We start from the raw sequence: 16,351 nt of genomic DNA on the forward strand, positions 1-16,351 counted from the left end.
AATTAAGCGTTTTAATATGGACACATTAGTGTTGAAAAAAAAAACCAGCACAATTAATGGTCCACTGCATGGGGTTGCAATGCAGCATTGGTAAATGATGCTACGTTTGCATACCGCCACACCTGCACTGTAAACAGTGCCCGAGCCCGTGCTTAATGAGATCATGCTCAATGTCAAAATGAATAGCACCAGAAATAGAATATGTTCCACCCGAACGGTTACATGCTGCCCAGCGAACCGTGGAATTCGTTACTAAGCTTCACCGACACACCCTCCCTCGTTGAGCCAAAAACCGTATTATCTCGAGCACTCGGCAGAAGCTTATCCTGCTGAAGACAGGGGCGCACACAGACCAGTTTCACAGATAGTTTCCGTTATCGCTTTTGACGTGCCGCGTGAGCTTTTTTCCCGGCCCTCGAATGGAGCTATTTCGGGTACGCTTTCGACATCGCTTCACAGTCCCATGGAAGAATGGGAGAAGGAAATTCAAACCGACATGAAATGGTGGAACAACGCTGGTTTAGTAGGCATCATCGAGGCATCAGAAAAAAGTGGTAATAAAAACAAGAAGAAACCTGCTGCAATTTGCTCTCGCTTGCCTTCCGAACACGAAACCATAACCATCGGAAGCGGGAGACCGTATGCAAACTATCATATAAGAACGTGCTTCACCGGAATGGCACTGCTACATGAAGCAGGGGGACAAAAGGGCAAAAAAGTCCGTTGGAACTTACCTTGGGAATTTAAATTGACCTTCCTCGGAGCCTTCGCCGCCGAACGTTGTCAGGACGCGACCGTTGACGTCAAAAATCTGTACAAAATAGAAAGGAAAGAAAGGTATAGATATAGTGAGAGAGAGATAGAGTGTGTTGGAAAATTGCAATCGTCGCCCGCAACAAAAAAAAAAAAAACACCAAATTTTCCATCCCGATACCATCTCCAGCTTGCAGGAAGGTGCCAAAAGCTTGCTGTTGTCTTTTTCTGACACCTTTTGGGCCATATGCTCGGACGGAGAGCGGAAGAAGCATCAGCACCGGTCGGCTGACGGGCTGACTGACAGAGCTGGCCGGAAATTCAAATGAGCAGATACAAGCCGTTCACACTGTGCCATCACAGTCCGCCGAACGGTAGGAAATTGGGAGACTGAACGGCCGGAAAACTGTGTCCAACCGTGGTGCTAGAAAGCGCAGGTGTATCGGAGAAAGTAAAAAAAAAAAAACAAGCTGCTCACACACCCTCATTCCCCTCAACACAATCCAATGAAACCGACCGAAAGAAACTTCCGCAGAACCGACACCGGAAATTACATATTACATGACCGCTCGCTTCCGGTGCTGTTGCGGATTACGAGCGTACGAGCGGGCCCTGACGAGGGTTTTCCGGCCGGGTGGACAATTTCGTGCTGTGCTTTCCGTTGCCCTCTGTGCCCCCCCCCCCTTCCCCCTGCTTCATTGGAATGCTAATCAGTGTGAGAAAAAAAAAGCCTGGGCACTGTGGGGTTAAGTCCTGTGCTGCCACCCGTCAAACCCTTCACGGGTTTCTTCACACCTACCTGCACCCGATGGTTGTTGGAATCGGACACGATGACGCGGTTCGTGTTCGAGACGGCGATGTAGTGCGGATGTTCGAGCTGGCCCTTTTCCTTGCCGCAGGTGCCAAACTTGCCAATAAATGATCCATCGGATTGGAATACCTTTCGGGGTGTTTGGGGCAAAGAGCGCATGAAAAAAGGGAGACAAAAATGAAAGTTCCATCGTTAGGTTTGTTTCGAGTTTGTTGAGACCGGGTTTTGGGCCCCATTTCCTTCAGGTTCAGGTTCAGGTTTACATGGAAATTGGGTCACTGTGTACAGTGCAGAGCAAGGCAGAGGAGTAGGAGGTTGATTACTCGGTGTTAGATATTGTGCTGCAAACTGAAATAGATACGTCCGCTGGCAGATGCTTGACGGTGGGTGGGCATTGCAATTTTAGTAGGTAGGAATTTGAGACGATAATAAGATTGTCCAATTGATTAGACTTTTCATTTTGCTCGTTCTGTGAATAAAATTTCCATCATTTGTTTTTATGAAGCCTGAAGTACGAAATTGAGTTAGGGAATGCCGAAGGAGCTTTAATCTGGCCTATAAGGGTACTATGCTATTGGAATTTGTCCTGCATAAAGTGTGTCAATATTGCAAAGATAGCTCTATTAGGGTCTTTGTCGTTTAATTTGCTCAAATGGTATTATTTGTGATCGAGAGAAAGTGAATGGAAATTAAATGGTTTTTATCATTGATTCTGACATTGTCAAAATCTGGCGATTTAAATGTACATGTACATGCTTATTATCGTAAGCAGGCCAACAAAAGAGAAAGAGAGAGAGGGAGATACATTAAACGATAGTGAATTGTTTTATTTAATAGATTAAAAGTTGAATACTATCCTCTAGATAGAATTAAAATGATTTTAATATAAAGTATTATCAATAAATTCACCTTTCCGACCGTTTAAAACATCGATTACTAGGTGACTGTTTAAAATGTATGATTTTATAAAGAAATTGTATAATTTGTTGTGGGATTGAACTGTTTGATGCTTATATCTGCACATTTAAGCTGGTTTGGGAATCCAAAAGACAGAATTTTCATTTCAACTCTTAAGCTATCACTAATCACAGTTAAGTGCCAGACATTTGCGACTCGTCGCAACCATGGTTTTGTCTGCAAGGATTTGGGTTTTTTTGACGAGATATTATGAAATTGCATGATAGCTGATAAAACACATCAACTCAATGACTAAATGAATTTAACTACAAAAATGAAATGAATATCCTTTTTTCAGATCCTCAGCGTTAAAGTATTAGTTCGTGACCTTTTTCTGTTAGCTCTTGTACTCGGATTATATTAATAACATACATTAAATTGCTGCACGACGGCAAACCTCATAGCCATTGTTTGTTTGGGAACGTCGAACTCCATGCCAAACGTCTCGCTTACCTGAATTCTATGATTTTCCTTATCGCAAACGTAGATGAACCCGAGCGCATCGGTGGTGATGCCCCAGGGGTAGTTGAATTTCCCATCGGTGGTGCCCTGCGAGCCGAACGATCGCAGAAAACGACCGGCCGGATCGAGCACCTGTATGCGATGGTTGTATCTGTGTGCGACAAGGATACGGAAAAAAGCGGAACAATCTCATCATTCAAACATTCCGGTTCACGCGCGTGGCAAACCTCCCCCCGACAGGCACCTACCTATCGGCTATGATGAACTGACCGATACGGTTGACCGCGACACCGGCCAAACAGTCAAACTCGCCGTCCCCGTTGCCGTACTGGCCGAACTCCTTGACGAAGATGCCGTTCGAGTCGAACACCTGCACGCGATGGTTGGACGAGTCCGCCACGACGATACTATTGTCCGGACCGACGGCGATGCCGCGCGGCCACGTGAAGGAACCTGGTTCGCTCCCCCGACCTCCTATCTGGAACAGCTGCCGGCGCTTCTGCAGGTACTGCGTCCTAGGGGACATACCTGCTGCCCCGGGTATACCGGCTACTGCCGCTGCTGCTGCCGTAGGAGAGGTAGGGGAGCCTACCCCGTTTTTTGAATCGTCGTCCGAGCTGAGTAGGTCGGTCTGGCGCAACGGCAGACCAAGGCTGAGTCGCCGGGCGGCAGCCGAAGCCGACGCACTGGACCCGGACGTTGCGGAGGAGGAGGAGGAGGCGGAGGATGGGGAGGACAGGGAGGACGATCCGAGCCCGGAGGTGGAGGAGGACGAGCTGGGCGAGTCCTTGCCGTCCTTGGTCGTGCGGTTGCCGTACTTGTTCTTCAGGTAGCGGGCCCACGAGCTCAGGGCGGCTCCGTCCTTGTCGCCACCGGCGCCCGTACTGTTGCGTTCGGGCGATGGTTCGCGCGACTTGAGGGCGTGCGTCGAGCGGCTGCGAGACAGGTCCGACGGCTGGGAGGCGAGTGAAGAGGACGCACCGTACCTGGGAACCGGAAACAGAAGACGGAAGGGGAAAGGGTGGAGAGGGCAGAACGGAAACAAGCAATCAGTACAAGTGGCCTGGCCGGGATGCCGCGGCTGGAGCGTGGAATGTCAAAAATAGCAACGAGTTTGGTTGTGTTTGCTTTCCGAAAATTGGTTGATTGGATGCTGACAATGTGTGTGTGTGTATCGGTTTGTATCGGTATTGTGTTTGAGATTGTGTGTGCTCTTGGTAACGAACGACACAAGGGTTTTTTTCAATCGAGGAAGGCTAAAAAAATGGCAAACTAATTCAAACGTTGCTGTGAACATTACTGGTGCCGTGACCAGGATTGCAAAGGGAATTTTACGGGGAAAGCTTTTTCTTCCCAGGGGGGGAAAGTGGGGTTTAAGGCGCTTAATGTACACGCACGCAACTAGCACGCTCGATTCTACCCACCCCACTGCTGGTGCTGCTGCACAACCTACCTGGAGGCAAGGTAAGCCGACGGTGACGTGGTGGTCGGCGACACCGGTTCATCCTCCTCGTCGTCGTTACCGAAGTTGTGCGACGAGCGGCTGCGGGCCAGCCGGGTCCGGCGGTCCTGCAGCGCGGTGAACCGGCTGCGGCCACCCGCCCCGTACCGGCTGTCCGAATCGTCCGTGGCATCGTCCTCCGGGGCGACGACCGCCGTGCTCTTGCTCTTGTTCAGGAAGCGGCTCGTGTACCTGAAAGAATCGAACGTGTCCTACAAAAAAGAACGATGGAGAGGGGGAAGGGGGAGGTGGGGGGGGAGAGAAAGAAGCAAAGAAGCTCATTTGCACACGCAGAGGACAGTCTGAAGCACACACACACAGAAAGAAAACACACAGTGATGGGCGGGGGGAGGGTTTAGTGGCAAACAAGTTTTACCCGGAACCGCTGCCATATTTGTTGTCCTCCGGTTCGGCCGCGTGGCTGGTGGTGCGCGAGCGCAGCGCGGACGAGCCGCTCGAGGACGAACCGTACTTGGGGCTTTCGTCGCGCTCGTAGTGGTTCTGGCTGCGGTAGCTCGTGGGGCTGGAGTAGCCGCTGGACGTGCGCAGCTCATCGCGCGACGACTTGCGCGTACTGTCGGACGAATCCTGGCGCGACACGCGCCCAAACAGCGGACTGCTCGGCGTGTCGTGTGTCGTGCGTGACGAGGAAGTCGTGGTGGTGATCGGGGAAGAGCGGGCAGTGCTGGTGGCCGCTGCTGCTGGTGCGGGCGCGGCCGCCGGCTTCTCCTCCTCTTCCTCTTCCTCCTCTTCGGACTCTTCCTCCGAGGACGATTCCTCCTCGGAGCTGCTCTCCGACTCTTCCTTCTTTTCCGGCGCCGTCTGCGCCGGTGGCTGCGTTTGCGGCAGGAACCGGCTCTGGAACGGCTTTTTGGCCGTTTCGGTCGGGCTGGCAGTGCCGTTGCGCTGGCTGGCGTTCTCGTTCGCGTTCTTGAGGATCGTTTTCGGCTTTACCTCTGGGTCGGTGCGCGTGGAAGCGGGCACGGGCGACGGGCTGGAGCTTTCGCTCGACGAGTTCGATTCGCTGCTGGCAGAGCGGGTGACGGACGACTTTTTGGTTGCTGCCACCGCCGCCGCTCCGGCCGCCGGCTTGCTGCCGACGGAGGCTTGACGCGCGGTACGGCGGTTCGATTCCGAATCGTCCTGATCGCTGTCGGCCTGGGAGGTCGTTGCATCGGAATCATGTGGATGAGGCGGCGTGAAAAGAGAAGGAAAACACACGAGAAACGGTGGATTATGAGCGGTGGAATGGGTGATGGGAATGGTTCTACAGGGGTCGTTTTTGGGGGACAAACTCGACAAGTAGCGTACGATAAAGGTGATAGATGACCCTTCAAAACAGGACACGGGTAGTTTGCTCACAAAAAAAGGGATCCTTTATGAGCTGAGGGTCTGGTTTGATGGTCGATTTGACCAGCACGAAGCGATGTTATTTGGAGTGGAATGAATGTTTGTTCGGGAGTGTGTGATGGTGACTAGCAGCGAGAAGGTTAAACCATTGGCTCCACAAAACGATCTTTCTTTTCATACAAAAAGCACACAGAGATTCCAATATTCTATCTAATATCCAGGCGAAAAGGGTGTCTTAGAATGGGTGAATGAGTGCAACACAATGTTAAAAATGAAACTGATCTGCTGGAAGCTACGCAATATGACAATTCTCTGCCTCAAAACAAACATAAAAATTCGTCAAAGATATCACTTGGATGTTACAGTGTGTTTTTGTTTTGCGAGAGAGCGAGACAGAGAAAGAGAGAGTGAGAGAGAGAATGTATGTTTAAGGACCAATAGGAAACACCAACCGTCACTGTGCGGCTGCCAGCAACTAGAGCCTCCAGAGCGTTTCCGGCTGTGCCACCGCGGCCTGTTGACAGCGAACCCCGTTCTAGCGGTTTGACAACACTGCTGCCTCGACTGCTTACCATGTGTGTGTGCGTACATGTAAGTGTGTGTATGTGTGTTTCTTTTTGGAGCTGCAGCCACTGTCCCTGTTTTACGGCGTGCGTCGATTGTGCACTTGGTTTCGGTTTTAATTGCCCCTTTTTCAGCCGCCGGAAGTTCAGTTTGCAGTCACTCGCGTTCGTTTGCTGTGTTGCGGTTTGTCCGCTTGGCGGGCAGGCATTACAGTTCCCTTCGATGTGCGAAACCACACACGGTCTAATGAATTCCTGTGCACACGATGACGTCGTGGTGGTGGTGGTGGTGGGGACACCGTTGTTTGTTGTTTGACCCCAGCAACAGTACGCACGCGAAATGGCCCCATGGCATTATTGCAGTGCAGTGGTGGCTTGGATTGGATGCTCGGGTTGGACGTTTTAAGGTGCATTTGGTGGGTAAAGGTATAGGTAATAGGTACTGTGTAGACTTCCGCTAGTGTCTAGTAATACATGTTTGATTTGTTTCTATATTCTTATAATTCTATGCTCTTCGAGTCTTCGAGTATCTCTGGTGCCTTACTGGCGTGTATCTCTGGCACTTTGTACAGGTAAAGTACGTTCTTTGGAGCTTTGGGCAAGCGTTGGCAAAGAGTGTACTGTGTATTGAAATTGGTGGAAGAGAAGAAGAAGAAGGGAAGAAGCCAAAGAGAGACAGCGAGAAAGAGACAGAGAGCCTACGCCGGAGGGATGGGGAGCACCTGGAGAGTTCCCTTGCTACTATCATCGAATCACTATAAAGGAAGAACTGACACACACGAATAGTTACTACTCTTCATCGGATCTCACCTCGACGTGGGGCGACGAGCGACGGGCCGGTGACGTGGCACTGTCGCTATCGTCGCTGCCGGTCGGCGTCGCGGTACGGCCCGCCTTCAGTGCGGACACACGGTCCGCCGTGGGGCGCTCCGGTTCGGTGACCGCAGTGGCCGCCGTCACCTGCGCCGCCGTGCTCGACCCGGACGCGCCCTTGTTCTGGCGCTTGATCTTCGCAATCTCATCGTCCTCGGACAGCTGGCGGGCGGCTGCGGTCGGCGTTGACTTCGGCTTCACACCCAGTGGCGAGGGTTTCGCGAGCGTCGGCGTCGTCGCCGGCGATGCCTTCTTTTCCTTCTTGCCCTTCTCCTGGTCCTGCAGGCGCTTCATGACGCGCGGCGAGTCCATCAGACGGAAGATACCGCTGAGCGGGCCCTTGGCGCAGTCCTCCGTGCTGGACACCTTGTTGCGCTCCTTCTCCAGCTCGGCCGCCGATTTGGCGTTCGATTTCGATTCGTTGTCCGAATCGTTATCGAGCTGGTGGGAGCGGGCGAAGCGCGACCGGAACCGGCCCTTCCCGGTGCGGCTAGCGGACGTCGTGTCGTCGTCGTAGTCGTAGTCGGTCGTGCCGCGGCCGTACCGCGACTCACCACCGTACCGGTCGCGCTCCTGGGCGGCCGGTTTCGGGGGCCGCTCGCCGAACTTGCGCCCGCCGAGCAGCGGCTCCTCGTCCGCGTTCCAGGGCTGCGCTTCTTGCTGCTGGCGGAACTGGGCCGCCAGCCGGTGATCGCTCTTGGAGCGCATCAGCCCCGGACCGGGCGGCGGTTGCAGCAGCCCTTGGCTTTGGCTCGTCGCCGCCCCGCCATGGTTCGGCAGGTTGAGGTCACCGTACGCGGACACCTCGTTGATCAGCTTGTTCGGGTCGATGTTCATGATGAAGCGCACCTTCCGGCTGTAGTCCATCGTTTCGCAGTCGAAGTTGCGTATGAAGTCGACCGTCCGCAGGAAGATCTCCTTCGTGTCCATCAGCTCGCAGTCGTCCCACTCGACCGAATCGTTCATGTACTTCTCGGCCAGGTCCGCGTTGCTCTGGATGTTGGCAATCTCCAGCTCGAGGTTTTCCTTGAGCGCCACCACGTTCTTCAGCTCGGTCGACATGTACTTGTCCATCTCGTGCCGCAGATGGTCGGTCCGGTCCTTCAGTGCCTTCTGCAGCCGCCGGTAGATCTCGTCGATCTCCTCCGACACGCTCGTGCAGTTGTTCTGCAGGTTGGAGGCATTCTTCTCGACCACGGCCAGCACCTCCTTCAGTCGGTGCAGTCCCCGCCGGATCTGGTTGTTGATGCGGCTGATCTCACGCCGCAGGATGTCCATGTGGGCGCCCTTGCAGTCCGCGCAGATCTTCTTGTCGCAGTGAACGCACAGCGCACAGTACGCCTTCTCCGAGCAGACGTTGCACCGTTCCATCACCTGACCTGTGTGGTTTGCCGGGAAGGGGAGAGGGAGATCGAAATGGTTCGATTACAACAACCAAACAAACAGGGACAGCTGTCCGCTTCACTTACCGGACGTTGGATCTGGCAGCTCGCCCGTAATTTCGATGTGCAGCTCGAGAAACCGCTGCAGGGTGACGTTGGTTGGGAAGCCCTGCACGCCCTGGTACGGTATCCGGTGCTCCGCCCGACATTCTGGACACTTGACCTGCACAGAGAAAGGGAGGCGAGATTTTCATTAGACTTTGCAAAACCAAACAATCTGTAAAACATTGCCCCCAATTGGATTGCAAAGCTCGGGGAGGTGAGCAAATTCCGATCCGAAAACGAACAACCGTCCAACGACCACTCAATATCGTTTTATCACACGCTTTATCGCCTCGATTCTGCAAACTCCACAACCACACATACACACAATGCCATGATTTGTGACGGTTCATGGTCGTAATGTATCAACTGAATAGAGCCATGGTTAAGTTAGGTGGAGCGTAGCAGTTGGCGAAAGTGTTTCCACAACAGTAACACCAAGAAAACGGATCGAAAGAATCATTTTCTTCCATCCTCAGCTACGCGTGTGAATGTGTGTGTGTGTGTGTGTGTGTGTGTGTGTGTGTGTGTGTGTTTGTGTGAAGTTCATACATGTCACAATGTCACAACCATAACGCAAAACATCTTCGGGAATTGATTTGTTCCGACGAACCCCTCTCGTATCCTCAGAGCCCAAAGCATATCGTCCACAAAACGGGTGAATTTCGCCTTCAACGTGTGTGTATGTGTGTGTCCTTGGTGGTGTGAAAGCGTGCGCTTGGGCGTACCAGTGTTCGACCGGGAATGGCCCCTCGGAACAGTCCGCAAAGTGGTGTGTGCCGTGTGCTCGATATTGGGTTTCATATTTTATTTCGTTTGGCCGTAGAGGCAAGAAAAGACGTTTAGTGCGGGAGTTGGGTACGGTCAACCGCACCCGCCCCCGGTGGCTCTTGTGCAACGGGTGTGGTTTTGTGGAGCAACAAAAAAATCACACACACACACACTAACGTTGCGTGTATCGTGACAGGAAGGAAGCATGGTGCCTGGTGCCGACAGATGCATTGAGACTGAGAAATTGGATTCCAACACTCTTATGCTTCACGTTCGTTCACCGGCATAGCGGGATGGTTCGAGAAATAATGCATCGGTTTGGCATTGAAGATGGCTAGCCTTGGCTTCTCGGGCTCGGTTTCCTGCTCTGTCAAGTGTTCCGAACGAATTTCCGCACGTCAAGAAAGTGCACCACCATATTGGCTGGTGATTGCGGTTAAGGTTTCTCGATGCCCCATACGTCCTGGCCCTGGTGAAAACGGGTGGTTGGTGTGGTAATAAATGTTTGTACAAATCACGACTAACTGCTTCCCTTGCACTCCCTGTCCCGCTTTTTTCGGAATGCATTTTTTTCTTCTCCTTAATGTAAGGCCAGTAAAGCACCCAATAGCCAGTGTTTAAAGTAAAGTGCAATCGAACGTATAGGTGCCACTCGTTAGCACCGTGAAGCGGCGGAAATTTCACTGTACATCGGCCGGTTTCGCCTACAGTCTTCGGCCCCTTTCAATCGTACGCTGTGAACAGAAGAAATAGTAAGTACGCTTACCTGTCGCTTGACGTAGTCGATCAGACCGTCCATGCACGGTTCCATGCAGAACGAATGCTGGCATGGTAGCAGCTTCGGGTTGCGGTATCGATCGAGACACACGCAACACGTGAGTAGTTGCTCAAACTGCTCCATTTTTCACTGCGGGTAAGAAAAAATGGAGAAACGGGAGGGGAAAACGCTTCGTTAGTAAAAAGGTATCGGCATCGGCTGTGAGCGTGCTGCAGCGCAGGAAAGATTGGTTTATAAATAGGTGCAACGTAGTCGGTAGGAACAAAACCACTCACACTGGGTGCTCGCGCACGCTTTACATTATAAAACACTCACTGTGCATGCTTATATTCAATTTAAGGGACGCTTGGCTGGGCTGATAGATGCTAGCAGGGAAGTGCTCGGAACTCTATTTTAAGGGAGGAACACATCCATTCATTGATGGGAGATGAAAAGGTGATGCTTATGCTGATGCACAGATGGCCGATCACTTGAAGCGATAAGTGGGTGAAGCACATTTGCATATTCATGGATTCAAGGGTATTGCAGGAAATTGCAGGAAATAGTGCTGGTTTTCATCCCTGCTTATGGATTAGGATGTATGGAGCGTTAGTTTAACATTTACAATCTGCTGTTGCAATTTTATAGTGAGAGTGGGATGAAAGTTGTTACTGTGTTATTGTTACGTTACAAAACAAGCTGAAAGTATGACGTTTATGTGCATCAAACGATTGAACTCCCCAATCGACATGCATTTCTGTCAAATTGAACTTTTTTAATACACTTTAGCATTATTGCTCCATTTGCAGCAGTACGGTGATTTGCATGAAATTTAATGCATAAAATCTAACATTTGTGAACAAACATAACAACAAGTAAGCATTTGAAGGCTTATTTTATGAATGGTAAATCTAGGATGGAGGAAAATAAAACCTAACAATAAAAATGGCTCTTTGTTTCCCGTTTAATCCACCAATACTCGAATGAGAGTAATTAATTTAACCGTCCCTTTCCTCTTCTCCATCATTGAAAGTTTTCATTCCCATAATCCATTCACCATTATAACTCTCGTTGGACACAACACATTAAATAAAAAACGTACCAAAAGACAACACACATAGTGTAGAATTATCAAAACAATATTTTAACGCGTTTTTTTTAACTCCAAACCAACAGTAGCTTCTCCATTCACTTCCATTTTCCGGTCGTACGAGGGACATCCACTTGTGCAAAGAGAAGGGCAAATTCGAGCGATTGCGTAAATCGCGCGCCGGTCAGTGGAAACCGAATCCAAAACCAACCGAACGCGTGTGGCCTATCCTAGCTAATCCGTTTTTTTGTATTGGTTTAACTGTGTGGGTTTCACTTTGCCTTCCGGCTCAATCCAATCACTCTACCCATCTACCCACACGGCCGCAGCCGAGTTTCGCATTCATTCATCCGACAATTTTCCGACGCATACACACCGAAGATCGCAAACACACGCAAATAGATGGCAATTTGGAAGCGATGACGCTAAACAAATCAGGAAATGTTGGTTGTTTGTGTTTTGGGACGTTTTTTTATATATATTTCTGACGTCGTCGTCCTTGTCGTTGTTGTTGTTGTTGTTGTTGTTGTGATGGTGGTAATAGTATATTTGCATCACAGGACGTAATTAATCAGGAGATAAATTTAGCTCCAGCTGCCTTACGGCAACGGCACAAAATCCGTGGAATTGTTTTAGCTCAAGGAATGGAAAAGGATATCTGTTTGGGTTTCGACTTATTCGAGTGAAGCAATTTTGTGCTGCGCCAACAACCTACGGCAACAAATGCAGAATCGAATCATAGCTATTCGAACCAAAAAAATCATACACTGGCACTATCAAACATGACTCTTACAATTCAATTTCGAAAAAAAAAAACACCGAGTGCCATAAAACTTGTACCACCAAAACCTGCCTCGTACGGGCTTGCAGGTTTGTAACAGTGCAACCACTCGCACACGATACGGCGGAAAGCTAGTGAGGAGAACAAGCGGCTTTTGTAAAACTTTCCCGCTTCTATCAAACATGATTATTAGCTTTGTCAAGTGCAGCTGCAGCCCGGGATCGTGCACGACTGCGGCCACGAGCTGCACACAGTCGAACAGGCCCCCTCCAACCGAGCGGTAGAAGGTAGAATGTCAGATTTCTTTTTTATTACTTTCCCTTCCATCTTCGAATGGAATTCAAATGTACTGTAGAGAGAGAGTGTATGTGTGTCAGTGTGCTGCCTTTCCGACGCTATCTCTTGTGCGCTGTATGCAAAATATGCAATCGGAACCAGAAGCAGCTGCACCATTTTCCGTATCTGCATTTTAAATGGAATGCGTGCCCGGAATTGGGTTACCGCTTCGGTGTGTGTGTGTGTGTGTGTGTGTGTCTGTGCCATCGTAGCACCAAGAGCAGCGGCTAGATCCATCACGTACCGCGCGATGAATGATGATCGTTACAGTGGTGGTGCGGGAAGTCGGGCGCTTGCTGCAGCGAATCCATTTCCAGCTCGATGCACTTCCGTTGCTGCTGCTTCCAAAAAACCGATTTGTCTGCTGGCTTGATTTTAAACTCACTCGAAAAACACACGCAGCCGCGACGCATCTGTTTGCTGCCCTGTTCTATAAATAATTTCCCTCCCCATCGAGCCCGGATGAGATCAAACCCCGTTCACGGTCAAACCTGAGTAAGTCGTCTTTTCCCCCCAAAAACGCTCGCTGCAGAGCGCATGGAAAATGGTTCTTTTAACGATTGTTTTTTGCTTGCTTGCGCACACGGCTAAACCTTGCGCTGGTATATCGGTATAAAACTGTCTTTAGCCCGTGGCTGTCATTTTCCAACGCTTTTCGTGCGTCACAAAGCAAGAAGAGGCAAGCAGGCAGGGAAGCAGATTGGAAAAACGGGTTCAAGATCGAGTAGTGCAGAAAAGTGGAGCAAACGTGAGAAGTTTCCAATGTTCGTTCGATTCTTATTTTGGGATCCGCTTCCCCCCCCCCCCCCTTCTCGAACGTTGGTCCTTCAAACCGGATGCCCGCATACATACGCGTATTGGGGTCTTTGAACTGGATGTGTTTTGTTGAAAGAAATAGACAAAAAAAAAACAAACTCATGGACATGTTGGTGATTTTTTGTACCGAAACGAGATTAGGTTCAAGGTGATGATAAGCGGTGGGCGACAGACACAAGCGCGTCAAGGATGTTTGCTGTCACAAAATGAAGTCTGTTTTTGTCTAGCACACGAGATAACAAACTGTTAGAACTCACTTGCCGCAGCGGAAAAGCAAGAGCACTCGCAGGTGAGACAACAACAAATCATCTTTCGCCCGAATCCTCAGCGCACAGGATGTTGATTTGAATGTGGCCTACGGCTACGGGGTACATATGGTTCTGTTTGTTCGTGTCAAAAATACACTAACCAGACTACACACCAACACTGCCACACTCCGAACACGCTTGTTTACCTCACTGCGGCATCGCACCGACCGAATGACTACCGGAAGCTATTAATAGCGCGCGGGTAGAATCATTAGTCACGCTCTCAAATAAATCATCAATACCCTGTCCCTCTGTCGCCCGCGAGTACACGCGACACGAACTCAACAAGGGAAAACCCAAGCGACGAGAAAAGTGAAATCCCGCAAAACCCGATAACCCGATGTGGCCCCAGCGTCGACAACGGTGTGCTGTGCCGTGTTCGCCGTCCGTTCTGTGGCTGCGCCGGCACTTAGCCGACGGTTCACACCTTCACACACGCGTGTGGAAATAGTTGCTCAAACTTCAACCGGGTTGAAAGTCGAGCAGCTTCTCGTCGGCCAAGTTCTGGCACTCCGAGGCAGCAAGGGGGGGAAGACGGTGGGAGAATCCGAATAAACAACACTACTATCGCCCAGAGCAGGTGCCCGTAAGAAGCGCAAGCAAGCAATGACGAGCGAAAAAAAAGGCACCGTTGGAGTGTTTTAATTTCTTACCGTACCATACAAACACACGGAAACACTTGAGCAGTTCACACTACCGTGGCAGGTATGGTTACGGTTTCTGCGGTACATGAAGGGATGGAAGTCATTTTAAAGGAGAAAAAACAGACCCACCGGAGCATTACCACAATGAAGCTTCACACACACGCACATGCAAGCGGGAAATAGCGTGGGAAAAGACAGAAAAATGCATTAGCCAGCACTATGGTAGAGGAAATTGCAGGAACAGCTCCCCATTAGGGTTGAAGCACCAGCGGCACCAGGACACAAGAAACACACACACACCTGGACGTTGCTTTTGCCCTTTTTGCACTGGATTTTGGTTGCACTCTGTGAAAAAAGCGGGCTAAAGTACAGCTTGCAATGGTTTGGCCGAAAGAAAACAGAAAAACCTCTCTCACACAGCGGCACACAGCGGATCACTACTAGGATCGGTACATTCTACCACTGCCGTGGGGCAGTTAGGGCCTGCACGTAACGTACTTGTATGTTAGGTTAGGTTGTCGGTTGACTTTCTCCCCCCTGTAAGCTGTTTCCTTCACGTTTCACTGTTTGTTTCCTTCTGGTTTCTTTTACCAAATTGACACGGTTTTCGTTGCTTTTCGTTTGCTTTCGTTTTTCAATCACTAAATCACCACCAATCACCAACACCAACAATGAAAAAGTCTCTTCGTTTCGATCGTTTCGTCACTGAGGAATCAGCAGTGTTACGTTTGCACGAGCGTACGGCGAACGGTCGACTGTGGCAGGCAGGCGAAAACGACTTGCTCCAAAGATGGCACTCGATCGCGCACTAAAATGGCCGCCCGGTGGTGGATGGATGGATTCGCGAGATCACTTAACTCCCACATCGCACACCGTGCCTCTTGTGTGTGTGCGTGTTGGTAAGTGTGTTCCGGTTGTGTTCAGCGAGAGGCAACCTGTGCGCAACCGGTTGAGCGCGAGCGCAATAGAGAGAGAGAGAGAGAGAGAGAGAGAGCAGCGTTCCACTCCAAATGCACTAGGAAACGGTGAGAGCGCGGGCGCGCGCTCAAGCGTTGGTGTGCGTGTGGCAACTCCCCGAAGGCCTCTACACCTAGGACAACACGGACCCACTAGAGACTGCTAGCGATCGTTCGGCGTCAGGTGCGTCGTTTGGGGAGCTGATTTTCAATGAGTTCGGGTAGTTGCTCTGCCCGAGAGAGTGGCGTTTGCGGAACTATAAATAGTAACCTGTAAGGAATTGCAGTTTTTCGTGTATATGCTGCACCGTCACCACGGTGGAAAAGTTTGGAAAACACGCGCACACTTACAAGAGCGATCTCGTCGAGTTCCCCGAACTTTCCGCGCGCTCTCTTTGTTTCGGCAGCGGCTGTTTTATTAATAGAACGCGGTTTTAGGTTGAAAATGTGTGTGTTTTTTTGGACAGACCACTACCAACCACGGCAGACGGCGAGTCCCGGTGGGACGGTGGGACGTGTTGGTAAAATTCCACTGTCCGCTGTGACGTGGCCGTTGCGTTGCTACAGATCGGCGTTACTTTGGGGAAGGTAACGCATCAGTAACTCTCCGTCAAACAACGGGATCACGCATGCAGGAAAGAGTGTCACACGATTCTTCGTTCGAAGCAGCAGTGTTATTGATCTTTTTCGCCCCACTGCTTCCTGCACTTCCTTTCCTCTTCTTCCCATTCCCATTTGCTCAGGCTAGGTGGAACTAGGTCACTTCATGGGGGAGGTAGGTTTTGTTTTTTGGTGACGGATCACCGCTGGTTCGTGTTCGTTGCCATTTGATATTTATTCAGATGCAACACATTCGTTTCCCTGGGCGGTGCTGGTGAGGAATTTCTAATGAGAACTTCTTCATCTTGCACTGCAATGTGAGTGTGTGTTCGTGTGGGAGTGTTCGGGATCGTGTGGGAAGGAAAGAAAATAAAAGTAACGACAAGCGGAACTGCCCATCATTACCGCGAGCGTTCTGGTGAAATGGTTTGAGCAGTTGGATCATTCTGTGTGCCATGACAGATCAAAGGAAATCCTGTTTGGGTTTCGGGAAAGAAAAAACACCCGTCTTCTAGATTAAGCAATATCTTACGTTAGT

At 50.4% G+C, this 16,351-nt stretch overlaps 1 protein-coding gene across 5 annotated transcripts in view; it reads right to left on the reverse strand.

Moving 5' to 3' along the window:
- Positions 1-16,351, reverse strand: part of LOC120898888 (RING finger protein nhl-1) — a 45,669-nt gene that overhangs the window by 17,028 nt on the left and 12,290 nt on the right. The window contains exons 1-10 of one of the 5 annotated variants that reach the window (XM_040305363.1): positions 14,756-15,082; positions 10,292-10,432; positions 8,740-8,875; positions 7,208-8,649; positions 4,861-5,642; positions 4,437-4,676; positions 3,232-3,969; positions 2,975-3,134; positions 1,553-1,693; positions 735-811 (exon numbers count right to left, since the gene is read on the reverse strand). In XM_040305363.1, the coding sequence (XP_040161297.1) occupies positions 735-811; positions 1,553-1,693; positions 2,975-3,134; positions 3,232-3,969; positions 4,437-4,676; positions 4,861-5,642; positions 7,208-8,649; positions 8,740-8,875; positions 10,292-10,426 (3,851 nt within the window). In that variant the 5' untranslated portion in view covers positions 10,427-10,432; positions 14,756-15,082. Of the gene's footprint in view, positions 1-734; positions 812-1,552; positions 1,694-2,974; positions 3,135-3,231; positions 3,970-4,436; positions 4,697-4,860; positions 5,643-7,207; positions 8,650-8,739; positions 8,876-10,291; positions 10,433-14,557; positions 15,083-16,351 lie in introns of those variants that run through there. The other 4 variants (XM_040305362.1, XM_040305360.1, XM_040305364.1 and 1 more) reach the window with 4 other exon arrangements.

Source organism: Anopheles arabiensis, chromosome 2 (genome assembly GCF_016920715.1).
Source record: "Anopheles arabiensis isolate DONGOLA chromosome 2, AaraD3, whole genome shotgun sequence".
Taxonomy (NCBI): domain Eukaryota; kingdom Metazoa; phylum Arthropoda; class Insecta; order Diptera; family Culicidae; genus Anopheles; species Anopheles arabiensis.